The sequence below is a fragment of the Mesocricetus auratus genome, unplaced genomic scaffold, assembly GCF_017639785.1.
Source record: "Mesocricetus auratus isolate SY011 unplaced genomic scaffold, BCM_Maur_2.0 Super-Scaffold_100004, whole genome shotgun sequence".
In the NCBI taxonomy this organism is placed as follows: domain Eukaryota; kingdom Metazoa; phylum Chordata; class Mammalia; order Rodentia; family Cricetidae; genus Mesocricetus; species Mesocricetus auratus.
The window spans coordinates 70912724-70930995 of NW_024429189.1; the positions used below are offsets into that span (position 1 = coordinate 70912724).

Sequence of the window (18272 nt, forward strand, 5' to 3'; positions counted from 1 at the left end):
GCCTACATTTTCCCAGGGTGACTGTCATTTACCTCCTGCCCCCTTCTCCTAGCCTCAGCACAAGTACACATACCCCTCTGTCACTCCAGCATCCTCTGGGATTGTCAGGTCCAGATGAGCAGTGGAAACAGTATCACGGGCTGGCATCTGCCCCTTATAGCTTAGAGGTGGGGCGATAAGGAAGGAACCCTCTCTTTGTTCAAATCTTATCAGCCCCTTTCCCATCCTGTGACACATGCAGAGCTGGACCATCTGACTTCACATGGAGGTGCCACTCGTGAGAGAAAAGAGCTTTACAGATGTCATTCTGCTGGGGGCCAGATGGTGAGGTCTGAAGGAGGTATGCCCTTCCAGGTTTGAAAGAGACGAGATGCCAGACCTGCTTAGGACGCAGGCGTTGAAAAGGACCTTGACTGCACACAGCAAGCGGGTGGAGGCATTTCTTTCCTTTTGTGTCCCGAGAAGCCACCCTGGTCAAGTTGAGAAGCACCGTGCCCAAGACAATTAATTACCTAGTGCTGGGCACCTCTAGCTGCAAGGCACAGGCTGCACCGGCCACGTGTCTCTGGTTAGCTCAGGCTTGTTTTGGAATATGGCCAGTCATTCCATCACCTCAAAGCAGCTCCCCTGGTTAGACCTGGGGAGCAACCAGAACGCAGACTGGGCCCATTGTTCTAAGCAATTCCCCCCCAACCCACTGTTCCTCATGACTGGAATGGGACTGCCATCACCACCACTCAACTGTGACCCACTTGGACATGGAGTGAGGTGAAGCCACATGTCATTTTGTTGTAACAGAATGTCTAAGGCTGAATAGTTTATAAAGAAAATTTCACTGGGGAGGCAGATGCAGGTGGATCTCTTGATTTTGAGGCCAGCCTGGTCTACAGAGTGAGATCCAGGAAAGACAGAGCTATATAGAGAAGCCCTGTCTAAGAAACCAGGACACACACAGAGAGAGGGTAGAGAGATTCTGGAAACTGCCAAGTCGAGACTGAGTGGCAGAATCTGATGAGGGCTTTGTTTGTAGTGGCTCTTTACGCAGGGTGGTTTCCCCATATGTGACAAGAAGGCTCATCTAAGGCATAGCAGGCTTTTATAATAGGTCTGCTCTCAAGTTCTCAAGTTAACCCACTAAAGCCCTTATAATCACATTACCTCTTCTTTCGAGACAGGGTTTCTCTGCAGCTTGGAACCCGCCCAGGAACTCACTCTATAGACCAGGCTATCCTCAAACTCAAGAGATCCACCTGCCTCTGCCTCCTGAGTGCTGGGATTAAAGGTGTCCGCCACCAATGCCCAGCTAGCACATTACCTCTTAACTGTTCCCCATGGAGACTGAACCACACAGTGCCCAAGATCTCAAAGAGCCTCAGGGAAGAGCCATGTCCAAGCATGTCACATGGGCCCAGCCTTACAACCCTTGCTTTGCAGCCTGGACAGAACTAGTGGACAGTTTTAGGGGTGTGGTGTGCAAGCTATCCAACTCTTCTCAGCTAGCACCTGCATTCTGGTTTCTGACCATGTTCCCAAATCTTCCCCGAACAGCAGGCTGGGGAGGTTGCCCAAGAAAACTGAAAAAGACCCCTTCCCTGGTTCCTCGGCAAGCTCCCCTGCAGACCAGGAGTAGGGGTGCAGTCCTCGGGTGGGCACAGAGCTTCTGTCACAGAGTAAGCCACATGTTCATCACCTGTTGGTCTAGAAGTTTCCTTCCTTCCTTGTCTATTAGACTTCTGCCAACTAGTACTGAACAATTGGTACCGACACCATTAAACATGGGGGCCAGGGCATGTGTGAAGCCACCAGGTAATTTCTGTCTCTAATGAACAGAATGAGTGGTAGAACCCAGCAGGAGCCAGCTAACTTTGAAGGTGATTACAATGCCATTGGGTACCTGCCACATCTCTCGCAGGTACCTAGGCTGAACTCTAGCTACACAGCACACCCATGGTCTTGATCCCTAGGCCTCCACTTTTGAGCTACAGAAACTCACCAGAACAAGGAAACATGCAACTTCCATAGATGTGGATTTTATAAGCATCACAGGCAAATGGCCTATGATGTCATTTATTACAAATAGATACTCTAACCCTCCCTTCACTTCTGCTAGCAAGAATCTTTCCTGACAGTTTCTCCCAAATGAAGAGGCAACCAAAAGGCATTGAGGGGCATAGACTCTGCAGCCTACCTAAGACTCAGGCCTTCCTGGGACACTGAGGACAGCTGACCTGCTGCAGTCAGGAATGGAGCAGAAGGGACCTGGGCCAAGTCTGCAGTGACACAGCACTCCACACGGAAGCTGTGTACTAGGGGGTCCAGAAGGCCAGGAACCAGTGCAGCATCCCTAAGTGAAAGAGTACAACCATGGCTCCGGGTAGAGTGACAAGTCCTTTGGCAATGCCAGAGCTTTCCCTGCCCACTAAGTCACCACGTTCTAAGCAGACTGGGAGTCTTCGCCCCGGATGGAGGGCACAGATGGATGACGGGCAGGCCTTACTCTGCTGAACACCCGCTACTGTTACTGCCCACACTGCTGCCCGGCCCCAGGCCAACACGGCTCACAGTGGCATCTCCACGGCGTCACTACTTCTGCCGTTTCAGTTTCGCATCCTTTCTCTTGTTCATCTCTCTCTTCTTCAACTTCTTGGTCTGTTTGGGTTCTTGTTTTGTTTCCAACTTCCTTTTCTTGTCACTGGAGGAAAAACCCACACCACCAGGAACAGAAACAAAAAGCATTGATGGCACAGATCTGCAACACCACAGGCTGCTGTCTACAAAGTGACCCTCGCCCCAAACCTGACACCCAGACACATTCCCTGCACACCTCCAGGGATAGAACAGGCTTCATGCAGGGCTGGGACCAAATCCCAAGGGCCGCCCTAACTAAGGGCAGCATCAGAGCACTAAATGTCTTCCATCCCAACATCTCAAAACCACAGCCAAAAGCTTAAATCCAAACTCATACTATTCATTTCAAACAAATTTTTTCAGTTTCTCGGTTTTTAATTTTGCTTATGGGAAGTAGCAACAAAAAGGAAAGAACTCTTAAGACCCAGATTCTGAGACCCACAGGCCTAGAAGAAGGACAATGAGGTGACTCAAGTGACAGGGCTGCCATGGACAGCCCTGACCCAACTCTGGCTGGCCCTGTCCTCACTGGCTGAAAAGCAGCAGCGGTGCCAACTCTTCCAAGGCTTATGCACAGCAGGCCACCGCAGCAGGCCTGCTCTCTCAGGCTGGCTCCAAAAGCTCAGGCCTGGCCTGTGGTGAGTACAGGAAAGAGGAGATCCGAGCCTACGATGCTGCCTGGTTTGCAGATGTGCCACTAAGGTGGCCCTGGAGAACTTGGAGGAAGGAGGGAACCAGGACACCTCCCTCAGCATTTGCTCCCACCTCGGGCTTCCCAGGAAAAGCTACAGAGCCTACTGGACATGTGTGGGACATAACAGGCCCTTACCTTTTCAAACTGGACCTACTGGACGTGTGTGGGACATCACAGGCCCTTACCTTTTCAAGCTAACGATGGAGGCGTTCTGTCCAGCTTTGCTCAAAACGTCGTTCCACTCTTCGTCATCCCCACGGATTACGTACCTGAAAAAGAGGGGAATCCACGGCCCGTCAGAAAAGAGACTACTTACAAGAAAATGTGAAAGTTGCCCACACCAGGCACTTCCTACAGGAGACGCGGGAAGAGCTACGCTAGCACGAACACTGCAGAGAAGGGGACAGGCACATGGCCAGGCCGAGTCACATGAAGGTTGGGGACAGGGGCATCGGGGGCAGTGAAAACGCAGTCTTGCCATAGCTAACTTTTGTCATTGCCCCTGCCGTCACTGTCCTCACTCGCCCACAGCCCCTGCCCTGTCAGGCCTCCACCTGTCTACCCTGCAACAGCTGACTTCTCGCAGATGAAGCGGTACGGACACATCAAGCAAAAATGAGTCTGATCCCTTGACATGGCTGCCCCCACCTGCCCGATCTCCAGCATCACCAATGATCTGGCTGTAGACAAGTTGAGGGGCTCCTGGCCTAGAGTTATGGGGCAAGGCCTGAGGCGCCAGACTGTCAGATCTGTCAGTCCTTGTGGGGTGGAGAGGAAACATCTCAAAGCTCAAAGAACCGCCAGGCCTTGAGAAGGGTTCTTGAGCAGGGAGCTCCGGTGGTAGAACCCTTTTTTCAAACAGTTTTCAAAACCTCACAGGCAAAAGTCAAATATGGAGAAGGGGCTATCCAAGGTGGATGTTCCGCTCAACATCCCCTTCCTGGAGGGGTCGGAGGAGAAACACAAACCCATGTGATCAAGAGAGTACAACTCTAGGATCCAGGCAAATCAATAGAGACTGCCTGCGAGCCCTCCAGCTGCGGCACTCCTGGAAGAGCCCCTGAGCATGGAGGGCGTGGTGTAGGAGACTCCTACGGCAGGCTGCAGGCCCTGGAGGCAGGGAAGAGGTCTGGATTTCCTGTGAGCGGGAGGGCCTTACTGAGAGAAGTCCATGTCCTTCAGCTTCCCCACATCCTGCTTGTGCTTCTCCTGGAACTCCTTTGCCGCTTCATCCTGTGAGCCACAGCCAGAGAGAGGGGTCAGAGACAACAAGGTCACATGGCCCAGGAGGAGGGGAAGCAGGCTGGGACAAGGAGGCACCTTCCCTGGGAGGTATCTTCAGAACACTCCAAGCAGCCCTCACAGTTTCCAGTATGCCCACCCACGAAGGACGCATTTGGAAAAGTATCGGAAAGGTAACCAACGTCTGCACTAATAACCACTCAAGTCCCACACTCACACTCTCAGGGGGAGGCACGAAGTGAGAGCCACACTGGCTTAGGCCCACAGAATGCCACTTCGCTAAACTAGTGCAAAACACCAGCTCTTTTAGCTGTTTACTGTGAGAAAGTCTGTTCTGTATCCCAGGCTGACACAGCAGCTCAAGCTGTTTGGACGGCAGCACGCACCAGCACCTGCAGCCTGCAGGGCAGTTTGGAGCAGTGGAAGAGGACACTCTACATTTGAAGCCACAGGGAACACAGCCTTCAGCAGGAACGTACCAGGTCATCACTCAGAGTCTTCATTGTGGGCTCCATGACCACATCCTTCACTGTCACCATCTGTTCCTCAATGGCCTTTTCCTGAACATCATTAAACAGCTACAAAGACAACATGAAGAAAGAAAAGGTGCAGAAGCAGCAGGGTCGGTCACTCACTCTTCACTAAGGCATTTAATAGCTTAATGAAAACATTCAAAGCAAAGCTCCACACCTTAGAAACAGAGATGTTCACATTACTAGTGTAGAAACAGGCTGCAGATATACCAAACTGCAACAGTGGGGTCTCTATGAAGGACTCAGCCCTTCACAGACACTGGCTGACACTCCAAACCCACCCGTGTCTGTGTGTGTGTGGGGGGGGTGTGTGTGTGTGTAGATCTGCAGCAAATATACGTCTAACTTCTAGTACTTGTTTAGTGGAAAGAGAACACTGGGCCAAGGTTACCTTCACCACTTTGCGGATGATGCGGTTGAAAAGCCCCATCAACTGGCCTGAAGGTAGCTCAATCTCCTTTTCCAGCTGGTCCACAGACTTGTGCTGCAGGCCAATTCCCAAGAGAAGAGCCTGGAGGAAGGAGAACCAACTGGAGTGGCTTTGAAGACAGTTCTTTCCATGAAAACAGCCCTGAAAATGGACCTGCTTCTTTTGATGAAGCTATCTGGCAGGATCAGAGCAGTGGTGTTTATTTGGTCTCTTCTCCTCCATCCTGTTACTAAGGCACCAAGAAACACTCCTTCCTGAAATGCACTCTAGCTCACACTGTCCTGACAAACACCACTTCACAAATGCATCCTGAGTCCAGGGTAGTCTGGGCTTCTGCTAAGGCAGCAAGTGGGGTCAGGAGAGTATGCCCTCCAAGTGTAGCAAGCTGCTTGCTAAGGGCAGCTACATTATCACCTCAGCCTGCAGAGGGAGAAGGGACCACCCATCAGCTCTGCCGTGCTAAAGGCACAAAGCTACTTCTAATGGCCCAGCCACCAACAACTCCACTTCCTCCCTTCTCCCCATGAAGTCCCAGGTGACCTACTGACTGGGCAGCCGACATGGCCAGGTCCCCTAGCTGGTTCAGGAAGTACAAGCGGGAAATGGCTGGGATAAGGTCCATGATGAGATGATAATCAACCATGTTCCGAGAGTACATCTCCAGCCGCTTCAGGTCATAGGGGAGGAAAAGCGCCTCCAGGTGCTCCCGGCCTAGGGCTGCACATGCAACAAGAGCCACAGAGTCAGGGCAGTCTGCAGCCCTCACAGGACAGCACCCAACACACAGTCACCCAGGAAGGGGCTGGGCAGGTGTCTCGGCAGTTAAGAGCATGCACGTGTTGCTCTTGCAGAGGACCCAGGGCCCACATAGAACTTTACAACCATCCCTAACTGCTGGGCCCTCTTCTGACCTCTACAGGCACCGGGCACACATGTGACGCAGCTGCACACACGCCAACAAAACAGTCTGCTCACAAATCTCTAAAGATAATTTGTTGAAATATCTTGCCATCAAAACAGTCCTGAGAGAGGAGGCTGGGAGTCCAGGGAAGCGGCGGTTCTTCCAGCAGCATCAGGTAAACAGGCCGGCTTCCCGGCCTGTGCTCCAGTGCCTGCAGATCGCCTGGGACCTGCACAGAGCTCCCAATCCCGGCGGGAGCCAAGCACCCAGACCCCAGGTCTTCTCTCCCACCAACGAGACCAGGAAACCAGAGGACCCAGGGAGACCAGGGGAGTAGCTGTTCTGGATCAAGTACAACAGGACCCAGCATAGGGTCCAGGGGACCAGGTAAGAGGATAAGCGCCCCAGATTCCTGTTCTTCTTCTCCACCCACGGGACCAGCATTCGGACAAGGAATAGAAGAACCACCAGATTATTGGACTTGCTAGCACCCACCAAAAGGAAACTCTGGTCCCCAGACCAGTAAGGGGCTCTTTTTGCACCCACTAGAAGAAGAGATGGGAAAGAGACAATACAAAAACACAGTCAGCAACAGAAAAACAAATATGACACCGCCAGATTCTAGAGACTCCACACCAGCAAGACCCCAACATTCCAATGCGGACAAAGCAGAAGAGAACGACCTTAAAAGTACTTTCATGAAAATGATAGAGGCCCTAAAAGAGGATATTGGAAAATCCCTCAAAGAAATGGAAGAAAAACAAACCAAAAAATGCAAGAATTGGAAGAAAAAACAAACCAAAAAAGGCAGAAAATGGAAGAAGAAATGAAGCAAAAAATGCAAGAAATGGAAGAAAAAACAAAGCAAAAAATGCAAGAATTGGAAGAAGAATCATACCAAAAAAGGCAGGAAATGGAAGAAGAAACAAAGCAAAAAATGCAAGAAATGGTAGAAAAAAACAAAGCAAAAAATGAAAAAAATGGAAGAAGAAACAAACCAAAAAAGGCAGGAAATGGAAGAAGAAACAAAGCACAAAATGCGAGAAATGGAACAAAAAACAAACCAAAAAATGCAAGAAATGGAAGAAAGAACAAACCAAAAAATTCATAAAAGGCAACAAACGGACGAACAGATAAACAGAAAATTGCAAGAAGCAATGCAAACACTGCAAGGGTTGAAAACTGAAATAGAGTCATTAAAAAAAAACACAATCTGAAGAAAGGCAGAAAATAGAAAAGCTGGACAAACAGACAGGCACTACCAATACAAGCATTACCAACAGAATAGAAGAGATGGAAGAGAGAATCTCAAGTGTTGAAGATACGCTAGGAGAAATGGATTTATCAACCAAAGAAAACCTTAAATCCAACAAATCCTTAACACAAAACATCCAGGAAATATGGGACACCATGAAAAGACCAAACCTAAGAATAATAGGTATAGAAGAAGGAGAAGAAATCCAGCTCAAAGGGGCAGAAGGCATATTCAACAAAATCATAGAAGAAAACTTTCCCAACCTTAAGAAAGACATGCCAATGAAGGTACAAGAAGCCTACAGAACACCAAATAGAGTGGACCACAAAAAAAATCCCCTCGCCACATAATAATCAAGACCCCAAACATACAGAATAAAGAAAGAATATTAAGAGCAGCTAAGGAAAAAGGTCAAGTAACATATAAAGGCAGACCTATCAGAATTACACCTGATTTCTCCATGGAAACGCTGAAAGCCAGAAGGTCCTGGATAGATATTCTACCTACACTAAGAGACCACGGATGCCAGCCCAGACTACTATACCCGGCAAAGCTCTCAATCACTATAGACGGAGAAAACAAGATATTCCATGACAAAACTAGATTCAAGCAATATGTGTCCACTAACCCAGCCCTACAGAAAATTTTGGAAGGAAAACTCCAACCCAAGGAAGCTAACTACAACCAGAAAAACATAAGCATTAGAGAATCTCTCTCTACCAACAGCCAAAAGAACAAAGGGGTGAAATTCCACACATAATTCCACCAACAACAACCATCGCAAATCGAAGAAGGATGAGCAATCATTGGTCATTAATATCCTCAATATTAATGGCCTTAACTCACCCATAAAAAGACACAGACTAGCAGATTGGATTCGAAGACAGAACCCTTCCTTCTGCTGCATACAGGAAACACACCTCACCCTTAAAGACAGACATTACCTGAGAATTAAAGGTTGGGAAAAATTTTTCAATCGAATGGACCCAAGAAACAAGCCGGGGTAGCAATCCTAATATCTAACAAACTAGACTTTAAAATAAAATCAATCAAAAGAGATGAAGGAGGTCATTACATACTCATCACAGGTGAAACCCACCAAGAGGAAGTGTCTATTCTGAACATCTATGCCCCAAATACAAAGGCATCCACATTCGTTAAAAAACATTATTAGAACTTAAATCTCATCTAAAGCCCCACACAGTTATAGTGGGAGATTTCAACACACCACTCTCACCACTAGACAGGAATACCAAACAGAAACTCAACAAAGAAGCAAAAGGGCTAATAGAAGTAATGACCCAACTGGGATTAACAGATATCTATAGAACATTTCATCCACATAAAAAAGAATATACCTTCTTCTCACCACCACATGGAACCTTCTCAAAAATCGACCACATACTTGGCAACATATCAAACCTCAGCAGCTACAAAAAAATTGGAATAACTCCATGCATCTTATCAGACCACCATGCTTTAAAATTAGAATTCAACAACAACACAAATTGCAGAAAACCTACAAACTCATGGAAATTGAATAATGCTCAACTGCACCATCCCTGGGTCAAAGAGGAAATAAAAAAAGAAATTAAAGACTTCCTCGAATTCAATGAGAATGAAGACACAACATACCCAAACCTATGGGACACTTTGAAAGCAGTGCTACGGGGAAGTTCATAGCGCTAAATGCTCACATGAAGAAACAGGAGAACAGTTATACCAGAGAATTAACATCACAGCTGAAAGCTCTAGAACACAAAGAAGCACACTCCCCCAGGAGGAGTAGACGCCAGGAAATAATCAAATTGAGGGCTGAAATCAATAAAGTAGAAACCAGGAAAACAATACAAAGAATCAACGCAACGAAGAGTTGGTTCTTTGAGAAAATCAACAAGATAGACAAACCTTTGTCCAAACTTACCAAACAGCAGAGAGTGAACACGCAAATTAACAAAATTAGAAATGAAAAGGGGGACATAACAACAGACTCTGAGGAAATCCAGAGAATCATTAGGTCATACTTTGAAAACCTGTACTCCACAAAATTCGAAAATTTAAAGGAAATGGATGACTTCCTGGACAGCTATCAATTGCCAAAACTAAATCAAGAACAGATAAGCAATTTAAATAGACCTATAACCCCTATGGAAATAGAAGCTGTCATCAAAAGTCTCCCAACCAAAAAAAGCCCAGGTCCAGATGGCCTCAGTGCAGAATTCTACCAGAAATTCAAAGAACAGCTTATACCAATTCTTCTCAAAGTGTTCCACACAATAGAAGCAGAAGGGTCTTTGCCAAACTCTTTCTATGAGGCTTCAATAACCTTGATCCCCAAGCCACACAAAGATACAACTAAGAAAGAGAACTTCAGACCAATATCCCTCATGAACATTGATGCAAAAATACTCAATAAAATACTGGCAAATCGGATCCAAGAACACATCAAAACAATCATTCACCACGATCAAGTAGGTTTCATCCCAGGAATGCAGGGATGGTTCAACATACGAAAATCCATCAACGTAATCCACCATATAAACAAGCTGAAAAACAAAAATCACATGATCATCTCACTAGATGCTGAAAAAGCCTTTGACAAAATCCAACACCCCTTCATGATAAAGGTCTTGGAGAGATCTGGGATAACAGGGACATACTTAAACATAATAAAAGCTATATACAGTAAACCAACAGCCAACATCAAACTAAATGGACAGAAACTCAACGCAATTCCTCTAAAATCAGGAACAAAACAAGGCTGTCCACTCTCTCCATACCTTTTCAACATGGTACTTGAAGTTCTAGCTATTGCCATACGACAACAAAGGGGGATCAAGGGGATACAAATTGGGAAGGATGAGGTCAAACTCACTGTTTGCAGACGATATGATAGTTTACATCAATGACCCAAAGAACTCTACCAGGGAACTCTTACAGCTGATTAACACCTTCAGCAAAGTGGCAGGCTACAAGATCAACTCAAGAAAATCAGTAGCCCTACTATATACAGATGATAAAAGGGCTGAAAGAGAAATCAGAGAAACATCACCCTTTACAATTGCCACAAACAACATAAAATACCTTGGGGTAACGCTAACCAAACAAGTGAAAGACCTGTATCGTAAGAACTTTGAATCTTTAAAGAAAGAAATTAAAGAAGCCCTCAGAAAATGGAAAGATCTCCCATGCTCTTGGATAGGTAGGATCAATGTAGTAAAAATGGCAATCCTGCCAAAAGCAATCTACAGATTCAATGCAATCCCCATTAAAATCCCAGCACAGTTCTTCACAGACCTTGAAAGAACAATAATCAATTTTGTATGGAAAAACAAAAGACCCAGGATAGCCAAAACAACCCTGTTCAACAAGGCAATGTCCGGAGGCATCACCATCCCTGACCTCAAGCTCTATTATAGAGCTATAGTCCTGAAAACAGCTTGGTATTGGCACAAAAATAGACAGGTAGACCAATGGAATCGAATTGAAAACCCGGGTATTAACCCACACACGTACTGAACATCTGATCTTTGACAAAGAAGCTAAAAATATACAATGGAATAAAGAAAGCATCTTCAACAAATGGTGCTGGCATAATTGGAGACTGGCATGTAGAAGAATGCAGATCGATCCATGTCTATCGCCATGCACAAAACTTAAGTCCAAATGGATCAAAGACCTCAACATAAATCCAGCCACACTGAACCTCTTAGAAGAGAAAGTGGGTGGTACCCTTGAACGAATTGGTACAGGAGACAGCTTCCTGAACATAACACCAGTAGCACAGGCAGTAAGATCAACAATTAATAAATGGGACCTACTGAAACTGAGAAGCTTCTGTAAGGCAAAGGACACAGTCAGCAAGACAAAAAGGCAGCCCACAGAATGGGAAAAAATATTTACTAATCCCACATCTGACAGAGGGTTGATCTCCAAAATTTACAAAGAACTCAAGAAGCAAGTCTCCAAAACACCAAAGGACCCTATTAAAAAGTGGGCTGCAGAACTAAATAGAGAGTTTTCAATAGAGGAGTCTAAAATGGCTGAGAGGCATTTGAGAAAGTGCTCAACATCCTTAGCCATCCGGGAAATGCAAATCAAAACAACTCTCAGATACCATCTCACCCCTGTCAGAATGGCTAAAATCAAAAACACCAATGACAATTTATGCTGGAGAGGATGTGGTGAAAGGGGGACACTCCTCCATTGCTGGTGGGAGTGCCAACTGGTTCAGCCACTTTGGAAATCAGTGTGGAGATTCCTCAGAAAAATAGGAATAAACCTACCACAAGACCCAGCAACTCCACTCTTAGGCATATATCCAAAAGATGCCCATTCATACAACAAAGATGTCTGTTCCACTATGTTCATAGCAGCTTTATTTGTAATTGCCAGAACGTGGAAGCAACCTAGATGTCCCTCACCTGAAGAGTGGATAGAGAAAATGTGGTACATCTACACAATGGAGTACTATTCAGCAGAAAAAAATAATGGAATCATGAGATTCGCAGGCAAATGGATGGCACTAGAAGAAACCATCCTGAGTGAGGTAACCCAGTCACAAAAAGAGAAACATGGCATGTACTCTCTCATATATGGATTTTAGACATAGATCTGGGGAGTGCCAGCCTACAATCCTATGGCCAGAGAGTCTGGGAAACAGAAACTTTATTTAGTGGCTGATCGAAGAAGAGGCAGACTCCCTTGGTTAAGTACTGAGCTGAACTCAAGAAAGCCAGTAACAGAGAGGGAGGACTGATGATCAAAGGGATTAAGACTGGGCTGGTTTAACCCCCAGAAACAGCTGACCAGACAAAGGTTAACTCTTGAATCCCAGGCATTAGCCTGGGAAGCCAGCATGGGACTGATCAAGACCCCCTGAATCTGGGTGTCAGTGAAGAGGCCTAGGGAATCTATTGAGCCTTGGGCAGCAGATCAGTACCCATCCCAAGTATACACACGGACTTTGGACTCCAATAGAACAATGTGAGGTGCACTCTCACCCTGAACTCTTGGGAAAGGGTCTAGGCCCTGCCCTATATGAAATGACACACTATGGACACCCCCATGGAGGGCCTCACCCTCCCTGGAGAAATGAGGGGATAACGGGGGTGGGGGGGGGAGGGCACGGGAGGAAGGGAGGGAATGGGAGAGGGACCTGGAACTGACTTGTGAAGCAACCTTGATTCTTATCTAAATTTAAACTGGAAAATAAAATTAAAAAAAAAAAAAAAAAAAACAGTCCTGAGCCGGGCGGTGGTGGCGCACGCCTTTAATCCCAGCACTTGGGAGGCAGAGGCAGGAGGATCTCTGTGAGTTCGAGGCCAGGCTGAACTGACAGCCTCCAAAACAATACAAAGAAACCCTGCCTCGTAAAACAAAAAAACAAACAAACAAAAACAAAACTAAACAGTCCTGAGCTGGTAGTGCAGAAGCCACCAATATGCAAAGAAAGCCGCCCCCATGCCCCAGCATCGCAAGGACACACCTCCACCCTCCCCATCTGTCACTCTTCCTCCAGATCCAACTTACAGAAGTGCATGCTCTGCCCAGTTCAAAGAACCCAGATTCTCCCATCAAAATGTAATAAGAGGTAGGTAAAGATACATATAGGAACGTGAGTATAGACATAGATATACACATACATAAAATTGTATATAGACACAACTGTTAACAGAAAAAAAATGACCTCATAGAATTCTTAAAATTTTCACCCAACTAAATGGATGTATATGCATAAAGCTCTTCTACACAGTGGCCACAGATGGCTGACGGCATACTCTTAGTGCAGTTTCACAAATGAGCAAACAGAGCTAGCTCCTTCGGAGCCCAGGTTTCAAAGCGAGCCACTGTGATGTCTGCTCAGCTTGCGCAGAGGACAGGCTTGGGAACAGGAAGCAACATGGAGACTGAGGACTACACAGGCCGAGCTCCTGGGTGACAGCTCACCTGGCTGGGCTGGCTTTGGGATGCTCCTGTTCTGGATGATGTTCAGAGACAGGGCAGGAGAGAAGGCACTGAACTGGTAAGACAGCAAGGCCAGGAACCGTCTTCGGAAATCTGCAGGGCACGGCCAGGCGGTTAGCGGTCTGGAGGTGGCCTCGTCTGCCACCTCCCTGTCCCTCTCCACTCCACCAACACTCACCTTTCCAAAATGCTGCAAGCCAAGCTCCCTGCTCAGCCTCGTCCTCATCAGCCAGTGTCTTCAGCATGATGCACGAGTGTTCTCCAGTCAGGTCGTTCTAGGGAACACACATTCCTGCTTGGCACCACCCACTTCCTTCTCAGAGCTTCCATTGGTGGCTCAGGGCAACTGTGCAGAGAAGGGCTTGGCGCTTCTTCCGCACGGCCCACGTGGCCCCAGTTCACAGCGGAGGCAACCTCCTAAAAGGCCGTGGAAACCAGTACACATCCTGTCCGTGCATTTTGGTGCTTATACGGCAAGAACTTCCCAACAACCCAGAGACACTAAGCTGGCAGCCAGTGTGCATATCCAGGCTTGTGTGGGAGACAGAGCCTTGCTATGTAGCCCAGGCAGGCCTAACTCTCCGGATGCTTCAAATTTCACTAGGTATTGAAATGGCAAAAGGCCACAGTTTTAGACTTTTTAGTATATAAACAAGGTCTTACAACTGCATGACAGCACCTAATGGCTTTCTGCTGAAGAGCACTGGCAGAACAGGTCAGGGCAAGCAGTTCAAGGCGCAAGGACACAAGACGCCCTATGGCCTATGTTTGACTGGTTGCATCCTTCCTGCACACAACTGCGGATTTATACCCTGTCTGGACAAGCACTAGCCCATCATCTGCTACCACCTGCCGGCCAGACTCGAGTCTCTAGCAGTCTCACTTCAGACTTCTCGGAAACTGGCCACTACCTTGGACACCAGCTTTGTATTCTCCAAAAGCCACACCCCCTAACCCTTCAGCACTGTGGGCCTTGAAGCCACACCCCTAACCCTTCAGCACTGTGGGCCTTGAAGACAGAAGCACTCAGTCATCTTGGCCATCTCAGTTGCTGCACCCACACTCACTGTTGCCCTCCTGCAGTGAGGGATGAGGTGCTACCGAGCCTCCAAATCCTGTTGTCTCTGCCTCCTGGCCTCCACAAGGCCTGCACCCCTACAGTCAGCCCTCTCTGTCCACACTCCCTGCAAATAATCTCTGTGGTGAACAAACACCTGACAAGTCCTCCCTCATGCCCAAACCCCACAGCCACCTTGCTCTCTGCTCCCTTCACTCTGAGAGGGAATGTCTACACACGTCTGCATCTGTACTTCCCATTATCTACAACTGGGTACAAAGCCCTACTCCATTCAGAACACCAGTGTTGGCAAACCCAGGAGTCACCTGTCCTCCTACTTTATGTGATTTCAGCAGCTTCTAAGAATGCACTCCTGGCCTAAGTGCTCGCATCGAGATTCAATTTTAGTGCTGGGGAAGAAGAGTGAACATAGAAGCCCTGATTCCACACATGCGTAGTTGTGTGGAGTACCCACGTGACCATGAGACTCCTAGGGTCCTACTTGAAAACCATAAGAACACACCACCAAGGAAGCTCTCCTATGTTTTATTGTGCGGTGTACTGGATGACTTGAAACTTCCATTTTAGAATGCAAATGCTCATAGCACCCCAGACTCCATCTATCTTGAGCCCCAGCTATCTTCTGGCTGAGGTTTAAGCTGCAGCTCAGGCCACTGTGCTGCAACCAGCACTTGAGTTCTTCATAGCACGTGCCACTCTGAGGAGCCCAGTGTGTTCTGCTGCTTGCCAGTTCTCCGTTAGAAAACAAGCTTCACAGCTGCCCCACACACTGGCTGCTTCTCCGTAGGCACTAAATATACTATGTGAACTCACTGCTGTCCTCTTCCCAACAGTCCGCTGTCCACCTGCTGTTCAGAAACCAACAGAACCCAGCGCTGCTGTACACGCTCAGGGACATCCAGCCTGCAGACTGACTACAATCTGACAAACAGGTCCATGTGTACCCTACCACTTCATAATGAAGCACAAAGCAAAGGATGCGCCAGGCCTGTCAGGTGTCACAGAGGAATCACTTTGTGACAGTCTGCCTTGGAAAGAGGACGGCTGTCCATCACAGCAACCCTTGCAAAAGCACAGAACACCTACTCTGGGCACAGCCAAGGAGAAACCAATGCTCTGTGCCAACTGCAGACACAAACCCAACCCCTCCTCCACCCCGAGCCTCACTCACTGGGGTCTGTCTCAAATAGACAGGAACAAATCCAGCTCGTTTCCAGAACCTACAAAAAAAGGCAAGGGGGGCGGTCACCATTTATGCCCTCTGGGAAGCAGCTGAGAGGATAAGGGGAAGGGCCAGGAGGAACACAAAGCAGCAGACAGCACAGACCCCAGTTGCACAGGGAGACACCCCCACAGAACTGCCCTCTCCACTGCCGTGGGCTGGAGCCAGACAACAGGCTGGCACTTACTTGAGGAGCCTGGGGGTCAGCCCATAGGAAACGCCCAGGTAATCCAGGCGCTCTGCAGGCCTCTCATTCAACTTGAGGAGTAAGGGAGGCAGATCCTTCCGGGGAGTGATGACTTCTTCTAGCAAGCTGACGGCCTAGGAAGAAGATACCATCCCCTTAGCAGAGCGAGTGTGGACAGCAGTGGTCTCAAACCGTCAGAACACCACGCAACAAAACACAGATTTCTTAATGTGTTCCTATGGTTTTCAAACAGGGCCCCAGAGTCAAGTGACCACCTCAGCTACTCCACACACCTAAGCATGGGTAGAATCACAGTCTGCAAGTTAGACTGCAAGGAAAGGCCTCCAGTTTAGCTATGTCTAATACACTTTAGAAGGGACAGAGGTAGGGTTCTGAAAAATGCAGCATGAAACTGACTGCCTCTGGCACCTCTGTGACCTCCTAGAGTAACCTACCTGAGCCCAGAGCTAAATCAAAGCCCACAAGCTGTCCCAGGGCAGCTCGCCCATGGCACCTTATGCAGATCTGTGAAGGTCTGTAAGTCACTAGTGCAGGTAACCTTAAGCAAGGATGCCAACACAGGCTGCTGGAGAGCAGTTTCTCCAACTTGCCAGCAGCATACCTGCAGGCTGGTAAACCACACTCCACTCCCAGAGTCTCTGCTGTGGCACCAGATGATGCTGGTGACAGGCTGGGACACTACGGTTAGGATGGAGAAAGTGGAGAGCTGCCCGGAAGGGCAAGAGCCCTAAGAACCATCCTCTCAGACCCAGGGCTGCAGCTTTGCCCGAACGTGCTTACCTCACTGCTCACAGTGTGGATTTCTTGTGGTGTCTCAAAGACCTTTTCCTCCAGACAAGGGAACCTGCCTTCATAGTACATCTGCAGCAGCTGCAGGGCTCGGCTGCCATAGCCCATCTATGAGCATACACAGGAAAACAGCAGAAGAGAGTCATTCTCGGTCTGTCTACACCACTACTGCATTGCTTCTAAAGAATTGCGCCTGGTCAATAAAACCCAATGCTGTTAAAGCTGGCTCTGGTGCCCCACACAGGGAGGCCTAAGTTCTTACATCAGTCTAGCCCACCAATCACAGCCCACTTGCAACCTGTGCCACTGCCAGAATGCTGCCTCCACAGCTCACTCCTCAATGGGGCTTTCAAGCAACAGAAGGCAATTACGGACAATCAATCTGGTTCAACTTGTACTGTGTCCTAACACAGGAAAAAGAGCATATACCACCAGCCTTGCCCACCTGCCAACCCCAAGCTCTGGCTACATTCTCTAGAGCAGAGGACACCTAAAATGTTCCAGCTTTTCATTCGGGCACATTGGCACACCCCCTAACGAGCTTCCAGGACCCCATCAAACAGCAACGCACAAGGTGTGGCAGCAGAGAGGAAAATAAAATGAAATTGGCTCCCCATGTTACCCCTTGATAATCTGGGTGAACAGCAATTCGGACAACCCGTCCACCAGAAAGGCTTCCAAAGTCTGGATCTTGAAACTGTGGGAGACACAAGACAGTTGCTTAGTAACACAAACATCCTGACAGCTCGCTCACTCAGACATGCCAGGGACAACCCCTCCCTCACCTGTTCTGACACTGTCCATGGAATCAGGTCCCCTGAAGCCTTCTTGCCACGAGATAGGCTATTCAAAATGGACTGGCGAGAAATCTCTCCTTCAAGACACACCTAGGGGAAACAAGACAGAGAAGGCATGAGCTAACCCTAGATCTCAAACATCAACCTTTGTCAGGTTTCTAAGCCATTTTCTACCCCAGGTTCAAGCCGATACTGACTACCAGAGGTTTCTTTACTGTGTCGAAGATTACTACTAGCTCACAAAGCACCCAAGAGCAAAAGCCAGAGCACAGGAGGGTCTTCATGGAGGTTAACAGCATGTGTCACTTAAACTCTCATCAACTGTGACATAGGACATACATGCAGCTCTATATGGAGCAGCGCAAGTTCCAAAGAACCCAAGTCTGTGACAGGAAAGTGGTGAGACAAATACTGTCTGAACATACAATAAAGCACTACGTAGCTTTTAAATATTATGTAGATTATGAATACTGCCACTGCAGAAAAGAGTCTGGAATCTATAATCCAAGTTTATGGGAAGGAAACAAT

At 47.8% G+C, this 18272-nt stretch overlaps 1 protein-coding gene across 3 annotated transcripts in view; it reads right to left on the bottom strand.

The window, feature by feature from the left end:
• Nucleotides 1-2025: 2025 nt before the first annotated feature.
• The window catches only part of Nat10 (N-acetyltransferase 10), a 42879-nt gene continuing 26632 nt past the window's right edge, over nucleotides 2026-18272 (bottom strand). For all 3 annotated transcript variants that reach the window (XM_040745936.1, XM_040745937.1, XM_040745938.1), the window contains exons 17-29: nucleotides 17733-17834; nucleotides 17570-17644; nucleotides 16939-17055; nucleotides 16138-16271; nucleotides 15900-15948; nucleotides 13829-13925; nucleotides 13633-13743; nucleotides 6072-6244; nucleotides 5489-5608; nucleotides 5044-5142; nucleotides 4482-4555; nucleotides 3508-3591; nucleotides 2026-2692 (exon numbers count right to left, since the gene is read on the bottom strand). In XM_040745936.1, the coding sequence (XP_040601870.1) occupies nucleotides 2584-2692; nucleotides 3508-3591; nucleotides 4482-4555; nucleotides 5044-5142; nucleotides 5489-5608; nucleotides 6072-6244; nucleotides 13633-13743; nucleotides 13829-13925; nucleotides 15900-15948; nucleotides 16138-16271; nucleotides 16939-17055; nucleotides 17570-17644; nucleotides 17733-17834 (1344 nt within the window). In that variant the 3' untranslated portion in view covers nucleotides 2026-2583. The remainder of the gene's footprint in view (nucleotides 2693-3507; nucleotides 3592-4481; nucleotides 4556-5043; nucleotides 5143-5488; nucleotides 5609-6071; nucleotides 6245-13632; nucleotides 13744-13828; nucleotides 13926-15899; nucleotides 15949-16137; nucleotides 16272-16938; nucleotides 17056-17569; nucleotides 17645-17732; nucleotides 17835-18272) is intronic.